Source organism: Alligator mississippiensis, chromosome 6, assembly GCF_030867095.1.
Source record: "Alligator mississippiensis isolate rAllMis1 chromosome 6, rAllMis1, whole genome shotgun sequence".
NCBI classification, from domain to species: domain Eukaryota; kingdom Metazoa; phylum Chordata; order Crocodylia; family Alligatoridae; genus Alligator; species Alligator mississippiensis.
The window spans coordinates 83550351-83571326 of record NC_081829.1 but is presented as its reverse complement, the minus strand read 5'-3'; the positions used below and the strand labels follow the sequence as shown (position 1 = coordinate 83571326).

Sequence of the window (20976 nt, the reverse complement as noted above, 5' to 3'; positions counted from 1 at the left end):
GGCCAAAGGCCAGCAAAACTTCTATATACCACCTAAATTCCAATGAAACCTCAACAGGCCATAAGTGGTACCTGAGTGGTGCATAGTTCATGAACTGATTCTCTGTTCAGGGGTGAATCTCCTAAATTGACTCCTGCCTCAAATTGTAAGAGTTATCATCAGACTACAACTGATTTTATTCTTCATTCTCCATCCTCTTGGACAGTAATAATCAATTAATCTAAATTTCAAACTTACATATTCTGGAGGACCTACATTTGGTATTAGGTAAATTCCTATCTATCTATCTATCTATCTATCTATCTATCTATCTATCTATCTATCTATCTATCTATCTATCTATCTATCACACAGTAGGGCTGTGCGAAGCTTTGGTCCCTGATTCAATTCAATGGAAATGTGGCCCGATTTGGTGGCTGAATCTCCGAATCCAAATTGAATCAAAGGACCCTTTAATCTCTCTGAATCAGATCAGAACCCTCCAAACTGATTCAGAGAGATTTGGAAAGATTTGGTGATTTGGACATAGACACAGCTTTAAATGTTTTTTCTATATACTTCTAGGTAGCAGGGGCTCATGAGTGCTGTGATGCTGGGGCACCTGGAGCATCCCACAGGAGCACAGGAGGCTCTCTAGTGCACTTGACAGCAGACCAGGAAGTGGACCAGAAGCACTAATGGTCCATTTCCAGGTCCGCCAGGGAATGTGCAGGGGGGCCCCCCCATGCCCTCCACCCCAGCTTGGTGACTGGTGCCTCCTGGGTCTTGCGGGGGCAACCCAGGGTCCCCCTGCAGCTGATCACTGAGCTGGGGAGGTGTGCCCCCCCCCCCCAGCATGCTCCCCAGCAGACCCGTGTTCACTGCCAAGCACATGGAGGGGCCCCCCACACTCCTGTGGGATGCTCCATGCACCCCAGCATCACAGCGATCACGAGGTGTGCCTGCTACCTCAAGGTATGTAGAACAAACTTTTAAAGCTGTGTCTATGTCCGAATCACTGATTCTCTGAATCAGCATCAAATCTTCAGACTTGGATTTGGCTGAATCGAATCAGGGACAGTGATCCGAATCAACAAATTGAATCACTGTCCCTGATTGTAGTCGAATCCGAATCCAAATTGAATTGGGCCTGCTTCGCACACCCCTAATACATACACACACATACACACACACATTTAGTAAGTATAATTAAGACCTTTGAATTGCATTGGAATATATATATATTCCAATACAATTTAAAGGTCTTAATTATACTTACTAAATGTATATAACTAAATTTGAACATTCAAAACAAAGTGAAAAAAAATGTGCTCTGGAAAGAGAAATATAAACTGACTTGAATATCTTTTTAATTTTAGGGCAGTCCCAAAATGAGAAACCCCTGAAGGGGAAAAAAAGAAAAAGAAATGCTAAACTGCACTTTTTAACACACTGCCAATCACTGTCAGCACTCCAAGTGGTTGAGCCGGTATATGGGATTATTACATGGTTATCTGGAAGTTATAATGAAGAAGGTGTTCAATTTGAGGATTAGTAGCACTGTCTATCAGAGATAACATTTCAGTATGGAAATAAGCTGCACTTGAACAAGACAGAAAGATAAAGTACTATGATTAAAGACTGTTGCCGATTAGGTACTGCAGTGCCATTTATATATAAGCTTCCCAGAATAACAAGATCATAAAAGTATTTATATGAGAAAAAAATAAAAACATAAGTTTAACGTTTAAAAAATAAAGAGAATGTGTTATTCAGAATTAATTAAGATGGGATAAGGAAATGGCAACAGATACATGGAATAAAACTTAGTTTTTATCAGTATTATATTAGTAAAAAAATAATTTATTTTCTAAACTAAAATCTGAATTGAAGAATGAAGAACACAACTGAAATTATTACTGAAATAAAAAAAATGACTGGTCTTTGTGTTAAGTGACTGCGGAGATCACTGAGACCCTCAGGAGACAATCTAAAGTCTGTGATTCTGCCAAGATGAAAAAATAAGGTTTACATTGAAGGAAAATGGGGCCACTGTTCAAGAACTGGCATGAATATTATTTTTATAGCCAAGAGTACCTGGAGAACTGCTAGGAAATAGCAGATGAGATGGTGGCAGAAGGTCACTTGTTGGAAGCAAACTTTGGGCATTGGTTACAGGACTAAGATGAAAGAAAGAAAAGAATACAATGGTAAAATTTACTTTAGGGCCAGAAGCACTCCCAAATCCAGAGTATTGGAGATTAGAAGTCCAAACAATCAATCCAGTACAAGTTATGAAGATTCAATTTTACCTGAGTCCTTTTTGCCTCTGTGTAAGGGACATTATCCCTTCAAATATGTTCATGCTTAAAGATAATTTCAGACTTTAAATGCTAGTTGCCTCTTTGCACGGTGTACTGAAACTACGTTTGGTAAAATTGCCTTTATTTCACTTCATGGGCTGAAGGAAAGCGTCCTGGTGAACTTGAGTTTGGAAAGAATTCTACAACAGGAAAAGGATATATCCGAGGCTGGTGAAATATTTACAAGTGCTAACCAAAGAACATTCATCTCCCCTCAAAGCTATCTGAATCCTGGCTCTGCCTCATCACTAATTTCCAAGCTAAGGCAAGTATATTTCCCCTATTAGAAAAATTTGTGTGTTTTGTTTCATTGGTTACTAAACGTATACCTGGCTCACCACTGCAGGTTTATTCCAATATTTCCATTGACTTCAGTGGTCTTACATGAACACAGAACTAAATTAATTCAGTGGGCAATCAAGCTCATGATATAATACTTACCTTTGGTCTCAGTTTCAACAGTTTCAATCCTCTCTCCCACCAGTGCCCTGAAACCAGGTTTTTTTTACAATTCATTCATTTCCTAAGGGTGCGCACAAACATAACACTTAGACCTCAAGTTCTGTTTAAACCTCAAGCATCCAGATGTACAAGCCAGTCTAAAATGGTTTACACAGCCCAAGCAGTGTCAAGAGTACACCTGGATAATCAATTATTTTGACTGGTTCTCTGTGAACCAGTTCAGTGTTTTACATAAGGGCTAGTGTCAGGCTGGTCCTCTAGGCATCCCACGCTGTGCTGCTTCTCACCCCACCAACCCCCACATTACACCTGGCTGCTCTGGTACACAGCCACAACCACTACTGCTACAACCTCTATAGCCTGCACTTGGCTGCAGTGTTTCTGGCTGGGGGATCTAGAAGCAGCTCTCCCCGGCTTTTAAAGACCTGGACAGTTTCTTTCTTTTGATGCCAACTGACCACAGTTCTGTGTATCCCAGGCTTATTTGGTGCAGGAGGTGGCCAGGTGACCCTCTGCGTGCCCATGGGGGTATGGGCTCTGGAGGGCTGCCCAAGGCCTTCACTGCCACTAATGTAAGAAAGCTAACTCGTTAAAAACAGAGAGGGTCACCTGCAGGAGCCTCCAGGCATACAGAAACAGGGGTCCAGGCAGCATACCTCCACCAGGAGTAAATAAGCTCAGTTATGCTTATCTAAGTCTGGAATAAAAGAGATGACTTTCTAGGAAGTAAAAGTAACAAAACTAAGGAAAACCAAGAATGTGTACAAGTTGCCTCAGAACTGCTCTGTTTCTTGACAAAATTGTCATTGCCTGAGAAGAGAAGGTGGGCAGTAAGCAGCTTCACTTAAAAATGTGTTCTTAATTTACAGATCTCTTTCGTTGTAGGCGAAGCATAAAACAAAATAATCCTGCTTCTCAGACACCCTCCTAATGCTTCTCCTTTGTGCACTGCTAACGCATAGGGAAGAGCTTCCTCCTTCTACTCCACTCACCTTCTTTCCTTACAGAATGCCATTAGGATTTGAATTCTATGCACATCACTCTTGGAGCTTTTATAAACCAAGGAAAAAACCCTACAATTTCAGATCTATCCATCAACTCTACCCATTGCCATAATTTCAATATTTCCTTTTCATTTGAATAATGTGAGCTGACAAAGTAGTCAAAACCTATAACCATCCACTGGCACTGTGTGTACAACAATGCAACCGTGAGCCATTGCACCACTTAGAAAGAAAATTGATGTTACCTGAATATTAAGCCTTCCTCTGTGGGCCCCAAGGCCATATCGCTTTACTGTAGAAGCGTGGAGCTGGAAGTCAGTAATTTTTAATGTCTCCAGACCAAGAGGCGGACAGCCTGGAAAACAAAATTTTAATTAAAATGAGGGATAATATAAACAAACAGATATTCAAGTTTGTGTGTACACTTGTGTCAAGTAAGCCAGATCTTTGGCTGGTATGAATTAGCAGCAGGGCAGTCAATGAGATGGTGGCAATTCCAGAGAAATGCTGATTTATTCCAGCTGGAATCTGGCCCTTTAAGTTTTCCTTAATAGCTTTTGTTCCTCTTTGCCATACCCTTTCTTTTTCCACAGATATGCACAGTATTTCCTGTCAAGCGCTTGTCAGCACGAAATGCCAGCAGAATAGCCTTTTATTTTTCTCTCTTTTGGCATTTTCTTTCTGGTCTCTTGTTTTGATTTCTCCCGTTCCCTTTCCAAGCTACTGTATAACATTCTGTTTCTAATTAAAGCCTATCCTGGAGATTGCAGTCACACACACTTTGTACAGTGGCATCTGTTACAAAGGCCTGGGAGGCCACACTGCTGAGCCTTGTAGAAGTAATGACTAAGCACGAACAGAGCAAATTTGAAACACGGGGCCACCTCTCTAGGTGCCAAACTGTGCAGGATTTTGAACAAAGAAAAACTAAGGGCATTACCTTTCCAGCTGTCAGCACTGCAGCAAAATCCTGCCTTAAGGCCTTGCTTTAGAAGATAAGACTCCAGGATTCTACTATATCAGACAGGAAAAAATCTCATCTAAGAGTTTTGTCTGGCCCCTTTACCTCCGCACCAGGATATCTGAACCCGTCACAATCTCACCTGTTTATCTTCTCAGTGCCCCTGCCAGGCAGGGAAGTTCTGTTATCAAAACTCTTCGTCAGGCATGTAGGCACATGGAGATTAAGGGAGAATACCAAACTCTATACCATTAGATATGCTCAGAGCATATCTACCAGGTTGGGCTCAGAAGGCAGTTTAGGGGCATGGCCATGTAGTCTGTCAATCCTTAACAGCCTAAAGTGGGACAAAGATGCCTATATAGCATGAAGTGGTGTCTTTGAGTGTGTATACCTGCTCAATTATAGATATCTAAATCCATTTTTACCAGACAGTTTAGGTGTCTAAGGGGGGTTGGTAACATTTCTGTGAATCGCTCGCTCTAAATTCTACCTCAGCCTCATGTAAAGACCCAAGTACCTTTGTAAGTCTCAGCTTAAGCATGTAGCAGGCTTACTTTCAGAGCTTAGGTTGAATCCCAGGCTTGAGATCCTGCTGTTTTGATTGGTGGAGCTCATCGACCAATCAGGAGGCAGCAAGAGAAATAACATCACACCTTTTCTCTGAGGGGAGGGGGAGAAGAGCTCTCCTGGACCTGAGTGAAGACTGTAAACTGTCAGGTCCGGAAGACTTCAGGGGCATATAAAAGGAGCTGCATGCCCAGCACAAGGGCAGATGCGTCGGGGACTGAGAAGAGAGAAGAGTGGGACTTAGACGAGCTGAAGATTGCTGCTCAGCAAGGCAAAGCAGTAGCCCAGGAAGAGCCCCTGAAGGCTTCTGTCAACAGGGAGCAGGGGACGGCCCCAGCGGTTAGGTTCTCAGTGCACGGCGCACAGCATCCAGACCCTGAGAACTGCGTGAGGCAGCTCAGGTCTGCAACCTCTGGTGTGCGGCCAGAGTGACAGTGCACAGGCCAGGGCATGGAGCAGGACCTTTGGAGCCCCTAGGGTGGCTCAGGTCCTCAACCCCCAGAACGAGGCTGGGAGCTCAGTGCAGGAGGCGCTGCACAGAGGGTGAGAGATCCTGGGAGACGTTTGAGGTGGCTCAGGTCTACAGCTGCTGACACGGGGCAGCAGCTCAGTGCAGATGACACAGCCCAGAGGGTCTAGGAACAGATTGAGCCCCGGTGCTGCACAAAGCTGTCCAGGCCTCCAACCCCTAGCATAAGGCAAAGCATCCACTACACACAGTGGTGCCTGTGTCCCTAAGCCAGGACAGCAGCAGAGTCAGGCAGCAGGAAAACCCAGCAGGGACAGAGCTCGACCTGGAGAACAAGAAGCAACCCTCTGGGACTGCAAAGTAGTAGTAAGTTACCCTGGAGAGAGGGGTCCCCACAGGGGAGCCCTGTCTCCCCCCTCCCCCCCCTCAAACTGGGTGTGGTATATCTATATATATCTATATCTAGAGAGAGAGAGAGAGAGAGAGAGAGACCATACCCAGTCTATGTACATGTTTACAAAACAGTAAACCCTATAATGTATTACATGTAAACGTGTACATAGATATATAGATATATATATAGATATATATATAGATAGATATATCTTCTTACCCTTTAATGGTTTTGTTGTGATAATAAATCTGTATATAGTTAAGTAATTGATTGACTGGATCTGACTTTATAGGGGACCGAGGTGGCCACTGGGCTGTTGTGTCCCTCCACAGCACGCTGCCTTGCCAATAATTCCTTCAATTGGCGAGGGAAGTACAAACCCACGTACACCCGGGCTACAAGCGTTTTGTTCAAATTCACACAGGAAGCCTCTGGCAGAGCACAGAATGAACCAGGGTTTCATGTGTCCTAAACCAGAGCTCTAACAACTAAACCAGCCTTCCTGTCTGCTTTAATTTAGAGCCATGATGCAGGCTTAAAAAACACTAGAGACATCAGGGGATTGATAACATACCTCATAACATTAGAAATGGGCTTCAAGTCCACCTAGATCCCAGTTCACATGTAGATTTTGAAACAGCTCACCCAAGTTTCATGAGTGTTTCTATCAGAGTATCTGATCATCACACACAATTTTCTGCTATTATAAACACAGTGACAAAAATACATAAGGTTTCATGTGCTCTTACCTAATTCAGGCACAATTAGGTAAGAGCCCCCTGGAACAATGTCAGGCAGCTTAGTTGTATTTGCTGACCGTTAGAAAAAGGTTTGGAAACTTCATCAATGACAGAAGTAGCACCTGGTCTTACCAAAGTCAATGGCAAAACTCCTATTTGACTACAGGAGAGAGAGGCTGGCAAGTAGTATGAAGAAAACACAAAATAGTATTTGCAGTGGCAGGGCGGGATTAAGTACCAACAATGGCCTCAGTTATAAAGTGATAGCAAGGGACAGAATTGATGCAGACCCTGGTTGGAAAAGTTTTAATCCAATTCATGGAAACAATGAAAAGACAAGATACACTGGGAAAGCCAGAGGAAGGGATATCTTAGAGGCATTTTTGCTGCTGTTTAATTCTATTTGGGTATTTCAAAATTCATTGTGTCCTAAACAAGACATGTCTCAGGTTCCAACAGATTTCTATTGGGAGTAAATTACAGAGCTAAGAATCTATAATAAGAACTGTATTCCTTAGCTACACCGAAACCTTCCTCTGGACAGATTTAAATATCACGCTAAGGGGATAAACCTGCAAATTCTTCTGCACCTGAGAACATTTAGTCACATGAGCAGGACCAAGGCACTTGACTACCTAAAATTACTTGGGTATGTAAATGTTGGCAGCTGAAATGTTGAATGCTGGAAACTGCAGTAGAAGGGTAAAAAATTCACAGCATGCTCTCTTTATCCTCCCCCACAATATCTATTTGCTGCCACTATGCAAGACAGTAGGCCTGTGCGAGTAGGCAGCTCTTCAATCCGGCTGCTTTGGATGCCAGAGATTCGGCCATAGGGTATAATGGGGAATCAATGAAACATCTATAACTTTGTTTATTTTTGTCTGATTTGGATGAAACTTGGAGGGGTTTCAAAGCACCATGATACAAGTTTTGCCTGTCAGCAGCTAGAGCTGCAGGGCCCCAGAATCCAGAAGCCCTGCACCTATCTTCTGGACAGCTGGCAGGCTTCGTGGCTGCAGCAGGGGCTAGCAGTCCTGCACCTTTCACCCTGCTGCACCTTAACACACACAGTGTCACCCATGTCACGAATTTTGCTTCTCTGCAGGTGAAGCAGTGCAGTTTCCCCCAAACCCCTGCACTTATCTCCTTGAAACCTGGCAGGCTTCGTGGTCTCAGCAGGAGCCACCACCCCTGCAGTTTTCATCCCACTGCGCCATAACACACACAGGGTCATCTATATCACGAGTTTTGCCTGTCAGCAGCTTAAGGTGCAGTTTCCCCCAAACCCCTGTACCTTTCAACTTGAAACTTGGCAGGCTTTGTGGCTTCAGCAGGGGCTATCATCCCTGCAGTTTTGACCCCACTGTGGCTTAACACGTACACGTGACATAAGTTTTGCTTTCAAGAATTTGGGGTGCAGTTTTCCCCAAACCCCTACACCTATCTTCTTGAAACTTGGCAGATTTTGTGATCTTACCAGAAGCTACCATTTCTGCAGTTTTCACCCCCCTGTGGTGTAACACACACACGTGACATGAGTTTTGCTTTCTAGAATTTGGGGTGCAGTTCCCCCCAAACCCCTGCACCAATCTTTATGAAACTTGGTAGACTTTATGTTCTCTGCAGATTCAACCAGCCCTTCAAGGTTAATCCAAATTAGACAAAAAACAACAAAGTTATAGATATTCCATTGATTCCCCATTATACTCTACGGCCAGATCTCTGAAGCGGCTCCAAAGTTTTTCCAAAGAGGTTCGGAAGCTCCAAACTGCTTTGGAAAGCCTAAAGAAGCCAGCACTTCGATCTGGACATGCTGCTTTGGCGTCCAAAGCCTCAAATCTTCTCTGGATCCAAAGCATAGTCCGAAGCCTTGCAGAGCCCTACAAAACAGGCCTATTTGTTATGTAGGAAACAGTGAGCCTAGGTCCACCAAGAATACTTTCCTCAGTTAAGGAGACCACTACATACATAATAGCAGATTCCTTGGCACATCAAAACAGGAATGGGAATGACAGTCATTAGGTAATAATACATGTTCTCAGTAGGGGGACCAAGCAGAGCAGGGCCACTGCCCCTTGAACAATCCCAATGAATCTGTAAATGCTTCCTAGTAACAATCTGCCCAGAGACATGCATGGAGTAACAGGAATATGGCCCCACAGACACCCAGGTTCAACTCAGCCGGAGCCTTGTTCTTGGTCTGATAGATGGCAAATTTGGCTAAAGTCAGGAAAAGGTTCACCGATAGGTCCCAGGAGGGTAGTACATAAAAGAAAAGGTGCAGGGAAAACTGCAGCCAAAACCTAAGGGGGAGGTTCCTGAGGAGGCAGCGGAGGGGCTGTGGCCTGACACCCTCAAGATACCAAATAATCAGATAATATATAGCCATAGCTGCAAATTCTGAGCCTTTCTGATCGGTTACACATTTACTACAACCTGTATATGGATACAACCAGCCAACATTTCCAATTCTGTTGCATTACTAGTCAAGACATCATTCGGCACAACTTTTCTACACAGGTGCCTTTTAAGATAGGTTCAAATACATGTCATTCGCCTTCACTCTGCATTTGCAAGATTAAGACTTTCAGCACAACTTCTATTAGAATTTAGAGTGCATAGCTAACAGGGTGCTTCACTTTTCACTACTACTTATCGTATAACTTTGTAAATACACATTCTCAGAAATATAGATCAATTTAATCAATAGACAAAAATATATTGTATAGGGAAGGGAAACACTATCAGGTGCATCCACATGAGATGCTACATCGCCATAGTAAGGCACTATGGTGACAGTGTGTCGATGGGTACAAACCATGATGCTGCCTCTACACCACCATAGAAACACTCTCCCTTGCTATAGCGTTTTGCTACAGCTAACAGCAAAAAATGACCGGACATCGCCAGCATGGTGCAGTAACAGTCTGTGGGGGACCTGGCAGGTCCAGCGGAGTTGGCAGGGTTGGGGAGAGCTGGCAGGTCTTCAGGGGGAGGCAATGGGTCTGTGGGGGGAGAAGGGGTATCCAGCTGTTACTGCACCATCATTTAGTAATTCCTTCAGGGTAGTAACATAGTAACAATGGCACCATAGGGGCACATGTAGACAAGATGTGCACTGAAACTCATCTGCTCTACCTCAGTTGTTAATCTCTTTTTTTCACTGAGGCAATTTTTTCCATAAAGTACAAAATGTCTTTGTATATTTTGTTTTATTTAATAAAGATGCAATTTGGAAATTATTTCTCTTTTATTAGTCTTTTGGGGCAAAGCAACCAAATGGCTCTTTTACTTAAAATATACTTTCTATGAATGCTTGTTCCATATTCAGCTTTTTCAGCCAAAAATGGTGTGTTTTTGTTATTTATGCATATCTATCATTTTAAAGAATAGCATGTTTGATCACACTGAATTCCTACAAATAAGTCTCTCCCTGTCTAACTCTTCAACCCACACGGCTACTCCTATCTGCAAATGGAGAAATATCAGCCCTCTGTAGTCTAACACTTCCCTCAACATTTGGAAGCAGAATTTGCTCTATTCATTTTTTTATGATCCTAAATGTGTTTTTTTGTTCCTGGAGCTTTGTCCTGTTCAACTAGGTAAGAATCTTATGACACTTCAAAATGTTTATTATTTTGGAGTTTTTGTCATGCAGATACAGTCCAGGAAAGCTCAAACCAAGTCAAGACGCCACTGATATTTATTTGAGAAAGAATATTCCATACACAAATAACGCCTTTTTCGCTCTCTTTTTTCTCTTTGTCACTTCCACCTATGCATTTGAAACCTGATCTTGCATGACTGATGGCAACAGAAAAGCTCCTTCAGCTTTAAATGGGAGTTGGATCAGATCCTCATTAAGCTGAGTTTAAGTCCATCACAACTCTTGCAATACAACTGATTGCAGTTAACTAAGTGGAATGTCTGTGAATATTTAGAGCATGGGCTTGATCTTCAGCTATCCTGAATAACCACAACTCCCGTTGAGTCCAAGCACAATTGTGGGTACTTAGCACCTCTTACGAACAGGCCCATAACGCCAACTACTTTGGTATATCAAAAGACGTGCGCACCAAATCTTAACTTTAAACCAACAGCCTTCCCAGGATGATAAGGTGCATCTTGTAATAAATATGTTGTCATTGCAAGGATGGAAATCACATGAGGGATGTTTTGATCTGCTTGCTGTTCCTATTACCAGCAGCATACTATAATTTCAGTTGGTCCCTTCTGTAGATGGCAGCCCATAAGCTTACTGATTTGGTTACAGTCTTACTCCTTTTAGGGTATGCGCACAAGTTCATGGTACTCAGTCTATTATCACATGGCTATCTTTAAGCCAAGTGATTATAGATTAGGTATAGCATGTGTGTGCATTCGCTACTGCTGGGAACTGCACTGGGAGCACAAGTTAAGTAAGTTAGGGTGGCAGGGTGGGGGTGGGCCTAGCAGGTCTGTGGAGGACTCAGCAGGTCCAGTGGGTTGGCAGGATTGGGGAGAGCTGGCAGGTCTTCAGGGGAAGGAGGGGTGTCTGTCTGAGGGTAAGAGGGTCAGGGGGCTAAAAATAGCCCAGTTAAGACCTAGGGCTGCACTCCAAATGTACAAGACTTTTGTTAGGTCAGGCTAACCTGTTCTCAATCTAACTTAGTTCACCTCTTCAGGTAAGCTAATTTAGACCAGGTAGGCCATTTTTATTTTTTTTGCCCAATCTAACCCCCAAAAACATCTGTATAGATCAGCACTTAGATCAACCTAACCTTAGTTAGGTAAATCTAAGCGTAACATCTACACATGCCTGTAGTGACCCCCAAGCCCACTACAGACATTGCGCACTAATCTGCTAGTTTAATACAATCTTGCATACCATGGTGAAATTTTCCTTTGGCCAACCATACCAATAGTACTTCTACTTCTGTAGTGGTTTTAATGTCTGTTTGCAATTTCCTGCCCTGGCTACAGACAGGATATTCAGCTACTTAAGTGCATGGTTAACTTCAATGTTTCAGGAATATTGGTTGTAACCATGTTGGTCTAAAGGCATAGACAGACAAAAAAGATATTGCCTCTACCCCAAAAGTTATCAGACCAACTAAATAGTTGCAAATTTTTTTTCTTTTTTGCAAGCTTTTGGGCTGACACACCCTTCATCAGGCAAAGGAGAATTCAAAAATTGTAAAATCTTTCCTAGGTAGAAAAGAGACTTCTTTTTGCACAGGGGAACTTGGAGATGGCAGGGGTCCCCGGGATAGGAAAGCCAGTTTGTAAAAAAGCTGCTCTGTGAGCATGTAAATGAAGCCCAAACAAAGGCTGAAGCAGGCAGGTTACCTAGAGGTGTCAGATGGTAGGCAGGGTATTGAGTATGGCTTTTTTCTTGTTCATTTGAGAAGTTTTCATTTAAAAATGCCAAAAATACAATATCTTCCATGTTTCAGGGATACTGGTTGTAGCTGCGTTGGTCTAAAGGCATAGGCAGACAAAACTTTTCCGGTCAAGGCGGTATCTTTTATTTGACCAACTTCAAGTAACCTGAGATTAATAAGGCTACTCACACATTGAATGTTAAATAGTTGCTCCAGTGTTTTGCTGCATCACAACCTTAATCTTGAAGATTTCATTCCCAGTTTGTGAGCCAAACCTGTATCTCACTGAAATCAGTGTAAAGACTATGGCTAGGGACAGAACTCACACATAAACTGGTATAAGTGATTGGAAACCAGTTCAAATTTGTAACCCAACTGAAGTTCAGTGCACATAAACCACTTTCAAAATGGCCAAAACCAGTTTAAGATAAATCTGGATGGATGTAGTAACAGACATAACTGATTTAGGTTAAATCGGTTTATTGAACTTCTGTCCCAGATCCCCTCCATATTCAAGTTAACTCACAGTCCCCCAGCATCCCAGGATGCTTTGTACCTCCTCCACAAACCCCTCCACAGGATAGGTGGGCTAGCCTCGACTCAAACTGTCTTCTCCAGCCAAGCAGGGAGGCATGCTCTCCCACCCCCCAGCTTCCAGCCTGGGCCACTGCAGACATGAGGCTGCATTTCCAGAATCAAAAGTGAATGTCTGTTCACTTGCTTATCAGTTCAATCTATGTAGCTTAGACTAACCTATGATGATTGAATCAATTCAGCCTTGGGCTTTTTGACTGTCTACACTTAGCCTTTGTGTTTTTTTAATAGCTTTTTAAATATTTGAAACAAAGTGCACAGTTGAATATATTCTCAATGTGTATTTGTAAACATATTGTTCTGAAAGCTCTAACTGTCCACTTCCTCTGGCTCTTCACATGAAAGCTCATCATTTTATGTCTGTTATGTCACAGCCATTCTAATCAGGCAGTGAACATGAAAGGGCTTTTATCTGTGCTGCAACAGAAAAGCCAGTTTTCTGCCAAGCAGCTTTTTAACTAAGAATATGTTCCGATTGTTTTGTGTCATAAACATTGCCATGGACAGCCTTTGTGGGGGCTGGATGAAATGGAAAAACATTCTCCATTTAGTCTAAATAATTTGTTTTATTTATAGCCCTGGATCATTTGGGGGGAACATGTTATAGCTACATTCTGCGGTCTTGAGGATGCTCTCACGCAAGTGTGAAATTTTCACAGATGTTTATGACTCACATCATTTACTTGGTATGCTATTGTATCTTCTCTGAGGACCCAAATTCATTGAATTTGGCTATAGGGGGTTCTCCCTGTCTTTGTTCTTTACACACTATAATTCTCTTCTGCTCCCAGTTCAGACTACCGATCTCCCATAAGAGTTGCGTAGTAGCTAGGGTCAGGAGGGACCTGAACAGATCATCTAGCCTGACCCCCTGCCACAGGCAGGAATGAACACTGGGTTCACAAGACCCCAGACAGGTGATCATCCAACCTCCTCTTGAAGTTGCCCAAGGTAGGGGCGAGGACAAACCTATTCAACCTATTTAGTTGAAATACTGAAGGCAGAGGAAGGTACTTCAGGCACACACTTCACTTTTATTTCTTGTTTCTATAAAGCCATTCCCTGTGCACCAACAGAAAAGAGCAGGCTATTTGTGAGCTCATAACAAATCATATATATAGAAGGTGCAATACTGAGTTTATAGGTCCAGATCAAAGAAAGAGTAGGGGAATAAAGATACTCCATCTTAGGAGAGCACTGATTGCACCCTAATCTTCCAACAAAGCCATACAACTTTCTAACATGAGCAACAACCAAAGCATAAAGAATAAGACATTAGGGATTTTCTACATAAGAAAAAGGACATGTTTTGTAACCCAACATCCATTCCCTTTTTAGTATAAATTGCAAAATAAAAAATCCCTGCAAGTGTCTTGTAATTATAGACAGCAGTTTTGGTGTGACACATTCATTTTGTGCTAAACAGAGAGGGCTTGAGTCCACTGAAGTCAATATAAGTTTAATGAACTTCATAAAATTAAAATAATTATTTGTGGACAATGTTTTATTCATTAAATGCATCTTTTGACAAACCTTTTATGGCATTACATTTTAGACTCTGGACTGTTAATCAGTGTAGGTCACCTATGGCATTTAATTAAAACAGGTTTCAATGTTAAGCTTTTAAAATTTTTCTTTATCTTACACTTCCAAAAAACGTTCATTTAAAATATTAAGACCTGCCAAAAAAATTTACAGAACTTTTTTCTGACTTAGGAAAGTCTTTACAACCAACCATTATTTTTCATTAAAAGTTTCAGTTTCAACAAAGTGGAATTTTTTTTAATGGAAAAATATGTCACTGAAAAATGAGAAACCAGCTTTACTCCACAGTGACTTTTTTATAAAGTTTTCTCAAGGATTATGATGAGTGCATGTCCACCTAGTGCCTCAAGGTGATGGGAAAAGGACAGCCAGTAGTAACATTCCTATGTGAACAAGTCCTCTTTCTCAATGCTCTGCTAACATACCATGAGCTCTTTAGTGTCAGTGCTGCTTCAAGGCCTCCTTTTGGGCCATGGCAATGTAGCTCTAACTACTACAGAGTACTTTAAGACTGATGCCTTGCTTTTGTTTTTGTTCTTTCAAATGCTTGTTATTGGATCTCTGACCCTTCCCACAGTGCATGCATCTCCCTCAAGGATTCTTATAGGTGTTCACATCATCTGCAATCTATAAATCATTTCAGTGAGTCCCCGAGTAAATTAACACTGTAGTCAGAGGTGTCACTGCAGCTTGCAGAAGCTGTGATCAAGCTAGCACTGGTAAAAATAACAAAGAAGACATTTAATAACAACAATCTGACCCTCAACAGAAACTAGATTTCAGCTTTAGAGGTACATACTTGCTCACAGCAAAATCTGTGTCAAAGCAGCTCGATGGCTAGTGGCCATGCCTATTGCCTACAATGGTGATTCTCTGTGGTAGCACCTTCAAGCATGCTGCACTGCTCTAGGCAGACTGCCTCCTGAACTGCAAGCATCCTGGCAACCACTGTAGGCACCCTGAGAGCCCTAATTAACACTTCTGAATGACTGTGCCAATTATTCTGCCCCAAAGTAGTTAGCCCACCTGCAGCACCACACAGCTGCAAGTACGCTGGTTGTGGTTTGGGAGGCAGTCTGCCACAAGCAATGCAGCATGTTGGATGCTGTTGCTGCCCAGGATGAGAAGTTCACCACGTTACACAAGCAAGCTAGAGTGAAAAAGGACAAGTGAGTCTATGTTTGCTGCAATCATTCTTCCTGATGCCAATACAGAGATACCTCCAGTTTCTCTTGGTTTTGGCAATACCCTTCAGAAATCAGATAGCCAATTTAAGGGCCTTTTGTTCTATTCATCAGCAGCTTATCTGAATTCAGCCCAATATTTCTCTTTGAGTGCCTGTTTAGAAATTCTCACAGCAAGCCATCATCATCTTGGATTGCCTCGTTCTTGACACCTCATCCTCAACGAGAATGTCATCAGCTGAATGTCATGACTTGTTCACTTTACAGTGGAAAGCACCTGGGGCCAGATGGATAGCCATTGGCACTTATACCCAGCAGTATCTGCCTAAAAGTGGCAAAGTTGTTAGGGGGGCTGGTTTAATACACCAGAACCCATTTTTGAAGCTACAAAGAGTGAACCCTTTTACCTTGGACAAACTGGATAGCATTTTCAGTTCCTGGTAATGAAGAGTGACTTCTTTCCTGTTAAGTGATTTTAGACCAGTGTAGATCTTCCATGCATGCAGCTCACCCCAACGAAGACAGATACACTTCACGCTCCCTTTCTTCTCTATCTGATTACCTAGCACTGGTTATGATTTGGCCCTTTCAGCAATCAAAGCCCATTAAAAATAGTGCCACATGTTTTGCTTCACATAACAAATCTGCAGTTGCTGTTTGGGGCTACTGTATCTGGAATGACACCTTGATCAGAAATGGGCAAACAACATTTTTTCTTAATATTTCCACTGACACATTTCTCTAGGGAAAGTTACAGAAAAATACTCCCTAAAATCTAAGCTGGCCAAAAGATAGGTATACAATAAATATATATCATTGTTCTTTTTTTTTCGGTAGATTCTGTCTCCCTCTTCCCCTCTCTACCCTGTTTTTCAGTATCTTTGCATTTGTCATGCACTGTCGATCCCATTTTTAGCCCTTTGTTTTCACTGGAGTTTTCTTCTGTTTCTCTTTTCACCTTCTCACCTAAGCAAAAAGTGAATCCAATAATGACTCATAGTAGAGCCAAACTCTCTAAATCCGACAATAGCTGAGTAGGATTAAAATTCGGCAAAACAGTTTAGCCTGCACATGTTCTCACCAAAGAATACGTTTTTGGAAACAAATGTTCGCAGCTGCAGAGCACTTTTAAAATGGGTGATTGCACGAAAATTTAACCCTCATCTGATGAAGTATCAGACATGGGCATTGTCAGACAGAGCGCCTTAGAAAACCTGTGTACAGGTTCCCTGCAAGGGTTAATTTTCAGTGATTCTCCCTGCAGCTTGGAGGGACTGAGCTGGTGCTCACACAGGCAAGCACCAGCCCAGCCCCAACCCTGGAGCTGTCACAAAGGGAGACAGAGTATCCTCCCTCCAAAGCAGGGGAGGACACACCCCACTAGCTACCTCTGCAATAGTGGGTTTTTTTGTGTGGGGGTCAAGCCAGGCCCATGAGGTGGGGAGCTCCCTTCCCCCATAGCTCCCATGTAGATGGGTTTTTTTTACAGCAGCAGAGGCTGTGGCTCAAGATCTGGGGGGAGCAGGGGGAGCTGGGCTAGGCCTGTATAGAGAGGGGGGCTCCATTCCTTCCCCCGCCGGAGGCTCTTGATAGCAGCAGCCATTGCTGCCATGCCCTGAGCTGGGGCACAGGGAAAAGAAAATGAAGACCCCCATCTTGTGGGCCCACCCAGCTTCCCCCAAGCAGGGTAGATGGGGGGGCACATGGTGGGTGGGCTCTGCCCCCCATCAGCCTCTTTCCCCATCAGCCACTGCTGATAGTTGCCAGCAGGCAGTCTGGGCAGGGCTGGGGAGAGGAGCCGTCTGGCAGCTTCTGGAGTGCCCCCACCTGCTGGCCATGGCCAGTAGACAAAGGCTCTGAGCCCCTCCTATCCAACAGGTGAATGGCTGTTGGGTTCAGTGGTGCTCAAACTCATGGCTCTGTGTAAAGCACTATGAGTTAGAGTACCTCCCTGACAGGCACTTGTGTACATGCCCTCTATGCAGAGATGTAAGAGCAATTGAAACATATTTTGATGGTGCTTTAAACTGAGCCTTTCTTAACCCTTTTTCACCTGAGGGCTGTTGAATGTGGTGTCATATGACAACACAACCAACCACACTTAATTAGATGACCACACCCAAAGATCATGAAATCTGAGCAGGCTTGCATCCCCCTCTCGGGCTGTGCCTGGAGAACAAGGTACCGGAACATCTGCTGGGAAGAACAGTCAGCCAGGTCTGACCGCTCACATAGGTTCCTAGCCGGGACCTCTATCTAACCCAGGAGGTGCACAGCCCCACCAGGGGAGATGCCTTGTTGGATCTGGTCCTGGCCATGGGTGACGACCTGGTGAGGGGTCTGCACGTGCTCGACCACCTGGGTGACAGCGATCATTGCCTGCTGGAATTCACCATCCAGCACAAGGTAGCAAAGGCCTACAGCAAGGCAGCAGCCCTGGACTTCAGGAGGACAGATTTCAATGAGGTAAGGAGAACAGTCGGGGAGGCACTGAGGTCCCAGAGGGGAGGGGAGTCGGGGGCCCAAGAAGAGTGGTCATTCCTTAAGGAGACAATCCTCCAAACCCAAAGAGAGGTAATCTCAACACGGATCAAAGGGACCAAGAGGGCGTAAAAGCCCCCATGGCTCATCAAAAGCATACGGGAACATCTCCTAGCTAAAAAGGAGGTGTACATCCAATGGAAGGGAGGAGCCATCAGCAGGGAGGACTATACCTCGGCTGCTCGGGCTTGTAGTGGGGCAGTCAGGAAGGCCAAGGCAGAGATGGAACTGGGACTAGCTACCCAGATCAAGGACAACAAGAAGTCCTTTTTTAAATACATAGGGGGTAAAAAAAAGGTACCGAGTAATGTGGGGCCTCTGCAGGACACGCTAGGAAATCTGGTTGTCACACCAGATGACAAAGCTAACCTATTTAACAGTGTTTTGCCTCCATTTTTCTGAGCAGGAACCGGGTCGCCTCCCCCACCAAGACCCCCATAGGACCCAGGGAAGGTGCACCCAGGCCTAGGGTCAGTGAGGACCTAGTCAGGGAACTTCTGGAGGGACTGGGCATATTTAAATCAGCAGGTCCTGATGATCTCCACCCCAGAGTGCTGAGGGAATTAGCAGAGGTCATTGCGGGACCCTTGGCATGGCTTTATGAGCACTCATGGTGCTCTGGGGTGGTGCCAGAGGACTGGAAAACAGCCAATGTGGTTCCCATTTTCAAAAAAGGGAGGAAGGAGGACCCAGGGAACTATAGGCCAATCAGTCTTACTTTAGTCCTGGGTAAGCTTTTTGAGACAATTATCCTGGTGCATGTCTGCGAGGGGCCAGCAGGGGAGATTATGCTTAGGGGCAACCAACATGGGTTCATTAGCGGCAGGTCCTGTCCGATCAACCTGGTGGTCTTCTATGACCACGTCACAAAATCCTTAGACGTAGGCGTAGCAGTGGACGTAGTCTTTCTGAACTTTAGGAAGGCCTTCGACACTGTCTCTCACCCCATTCTCATTAAAAAACTAGGAGACTGTGGCGTTGACACCCACACAGTCAAATGGGTCACTAGTTGGCTGGAGGGCCGCACCCAGAGGGTGGTGGTGGATGGGTCTTATTCGACCTGGAGGAATGTGGGCAGTGGGGTTCCACAGGGCTTGGTCCTTGGGCCCGCGCTGTTCAACATCTTCATCAGCGACTTGGATGGGGGTGTAAAAAGCACCCTGTTCAAATTCTCAGATGACAGTAAGATGTGGGGAGAAGTGGGCATGCTAGAAGGGAGGAATAAGCTGCAATCGGACCTAGACAGGTTACAGGGGTGGGCAGATGAGAACAGGATGGGTTTCAAAACTGACAAGTGCAAGGTGCTGCACCTGGGGAGGAAGAACCAGCAGCACACCTACAGGCTGGGGAACTCCCTTCTCATCAGTGCAGAGGCAGAAAAGGATCGTGGAGTCATTATTGATGCCAAAATAAACATGGGCCGACAGTGTGGGGACATGGTCAGGAAGGCCAACCGTACCTTGTCATGCATCCACAGATGCATCTCAAATAGGTCCAAGGAGGTGATCCTCTCCCTCTATGTGACACTGGTCAGGCTGCAGTTGGAGTACTGCGTCCAGTTCTGGGTGCCGCAGTTCAGGAGGGATGTGGACAACGTGGAGAGGGTCCAGAGGAGGGCCACCTGCATGATCCAGGGACAGCAGGGCAGGCCCTATGAGGAGAGGCTAAGGGACTTGAACCTGTTCAGCCTCCACAAGAGAAGGCTGAGAGGGGATCTAGTGGCCATTTACAAACTAGTCAGAGGGGACCAGCAGGCATTGGGAGAGTCCCTGTTCCCCCGAACACTACCAGGAGTGACTAGAAATAATGGTCACAAGCTGGACGAGGGTAGATTCAGGCTAGATATCAGGAGGCGCTACTTCACTGTCAGGGCGACTAGGATCTGGAACCAATTTCCAAGAGAAGTGGTGCTGGCTCCTACCCTGGGTGTCTTTAAGAGGAGGCTGGATGAACACCTAGCCGGGGGCGTTTGACCCCAGTACTCTTTCCTGCCATGGCAGGGGGTCGGACTTGATGATCTGCTCAGGTCCCTCCCGATCCTACCTACTATGAAACTACTGTTTTTTTAGTCTCAATTTGCGTTCTTTTTGAAAGGGCTGTTCGTAACCTGTTCTCTTTCTGTCTGCTAAATGCTGTGTACCAGATGGCATAACTGGGCACATCATTTGTTGAAAAGGTTGCTATATGGAGAATCTGCATCAGGGGAAATGTCTATTTTTTCTGTTTCCCTAGTTTAGGGAAAACTAGAGAGGAGTAAAAAATAAAATAAGGACTCTCTCACCCCTCTTACCTCATACCTGAAATTAAACCAAACATTTCTGAGATTCAGAAAAGTTCACTTAGGTTATTTATTCACTATTTTTCATGCGTTCATGTTTATACTCCTTTGCACTTCCAGGCTGCAGTCATCCTGGAAATACCAAAACAGCATATTTAGCACAGGGTTTTAGTGTTATTTCTGGCACTGCTAGAAGCTGGAATTTCCAGAAAGCCTATTCTCATGAGATATTTTGTCAAGTTTTAAGTATTGTGGTTAAACTTCAGATAATATATATCTTATGCACAGATATTTCTGAGCCTTCTGCTGCTTCCAGATAACTTGCCCATGAGATTATGTCATTTTTTATATGGCTAGGATAGGAGCCCCATGCAGCATACATCCACCCAATTGGCCTTAATAGGCACAAAAATGCCTCTGGGCTGCATTGTGTCTGAGCCAGGTGCAAGGGGAAAGGGCATAAAAAGTCTGTCTCCAATGTGTGGACCTAGTCTTTATACTGTATGTACAGAGAGCTCAAGAAGAG

At 44.1% G+C, this 20976-nt stretch overlaps 1 protein-coding gene across 1 annotated transcript in view; it reads right to left on the bottom strand.

Moving 5' to 3' along the window:
- CPXM2 (carboxypeptidase X, M14 family member 2) overlaps nt 1-20976 on the bottom strand; it is a 157472-nt gene that overhangs the window by 103639 nt on the left and 32857 nt on the right. Inside the window, exon 3 of the mRNA XM_014600948.3 lies at nt 4054-4163. Within this exon, the coding sequence (XP_014456434.1) occupies nt 4054-4163 (110 nt within the window). The remainder of the gene's footprint in view (nt 1-4053; nt 4164-20976) is intronic.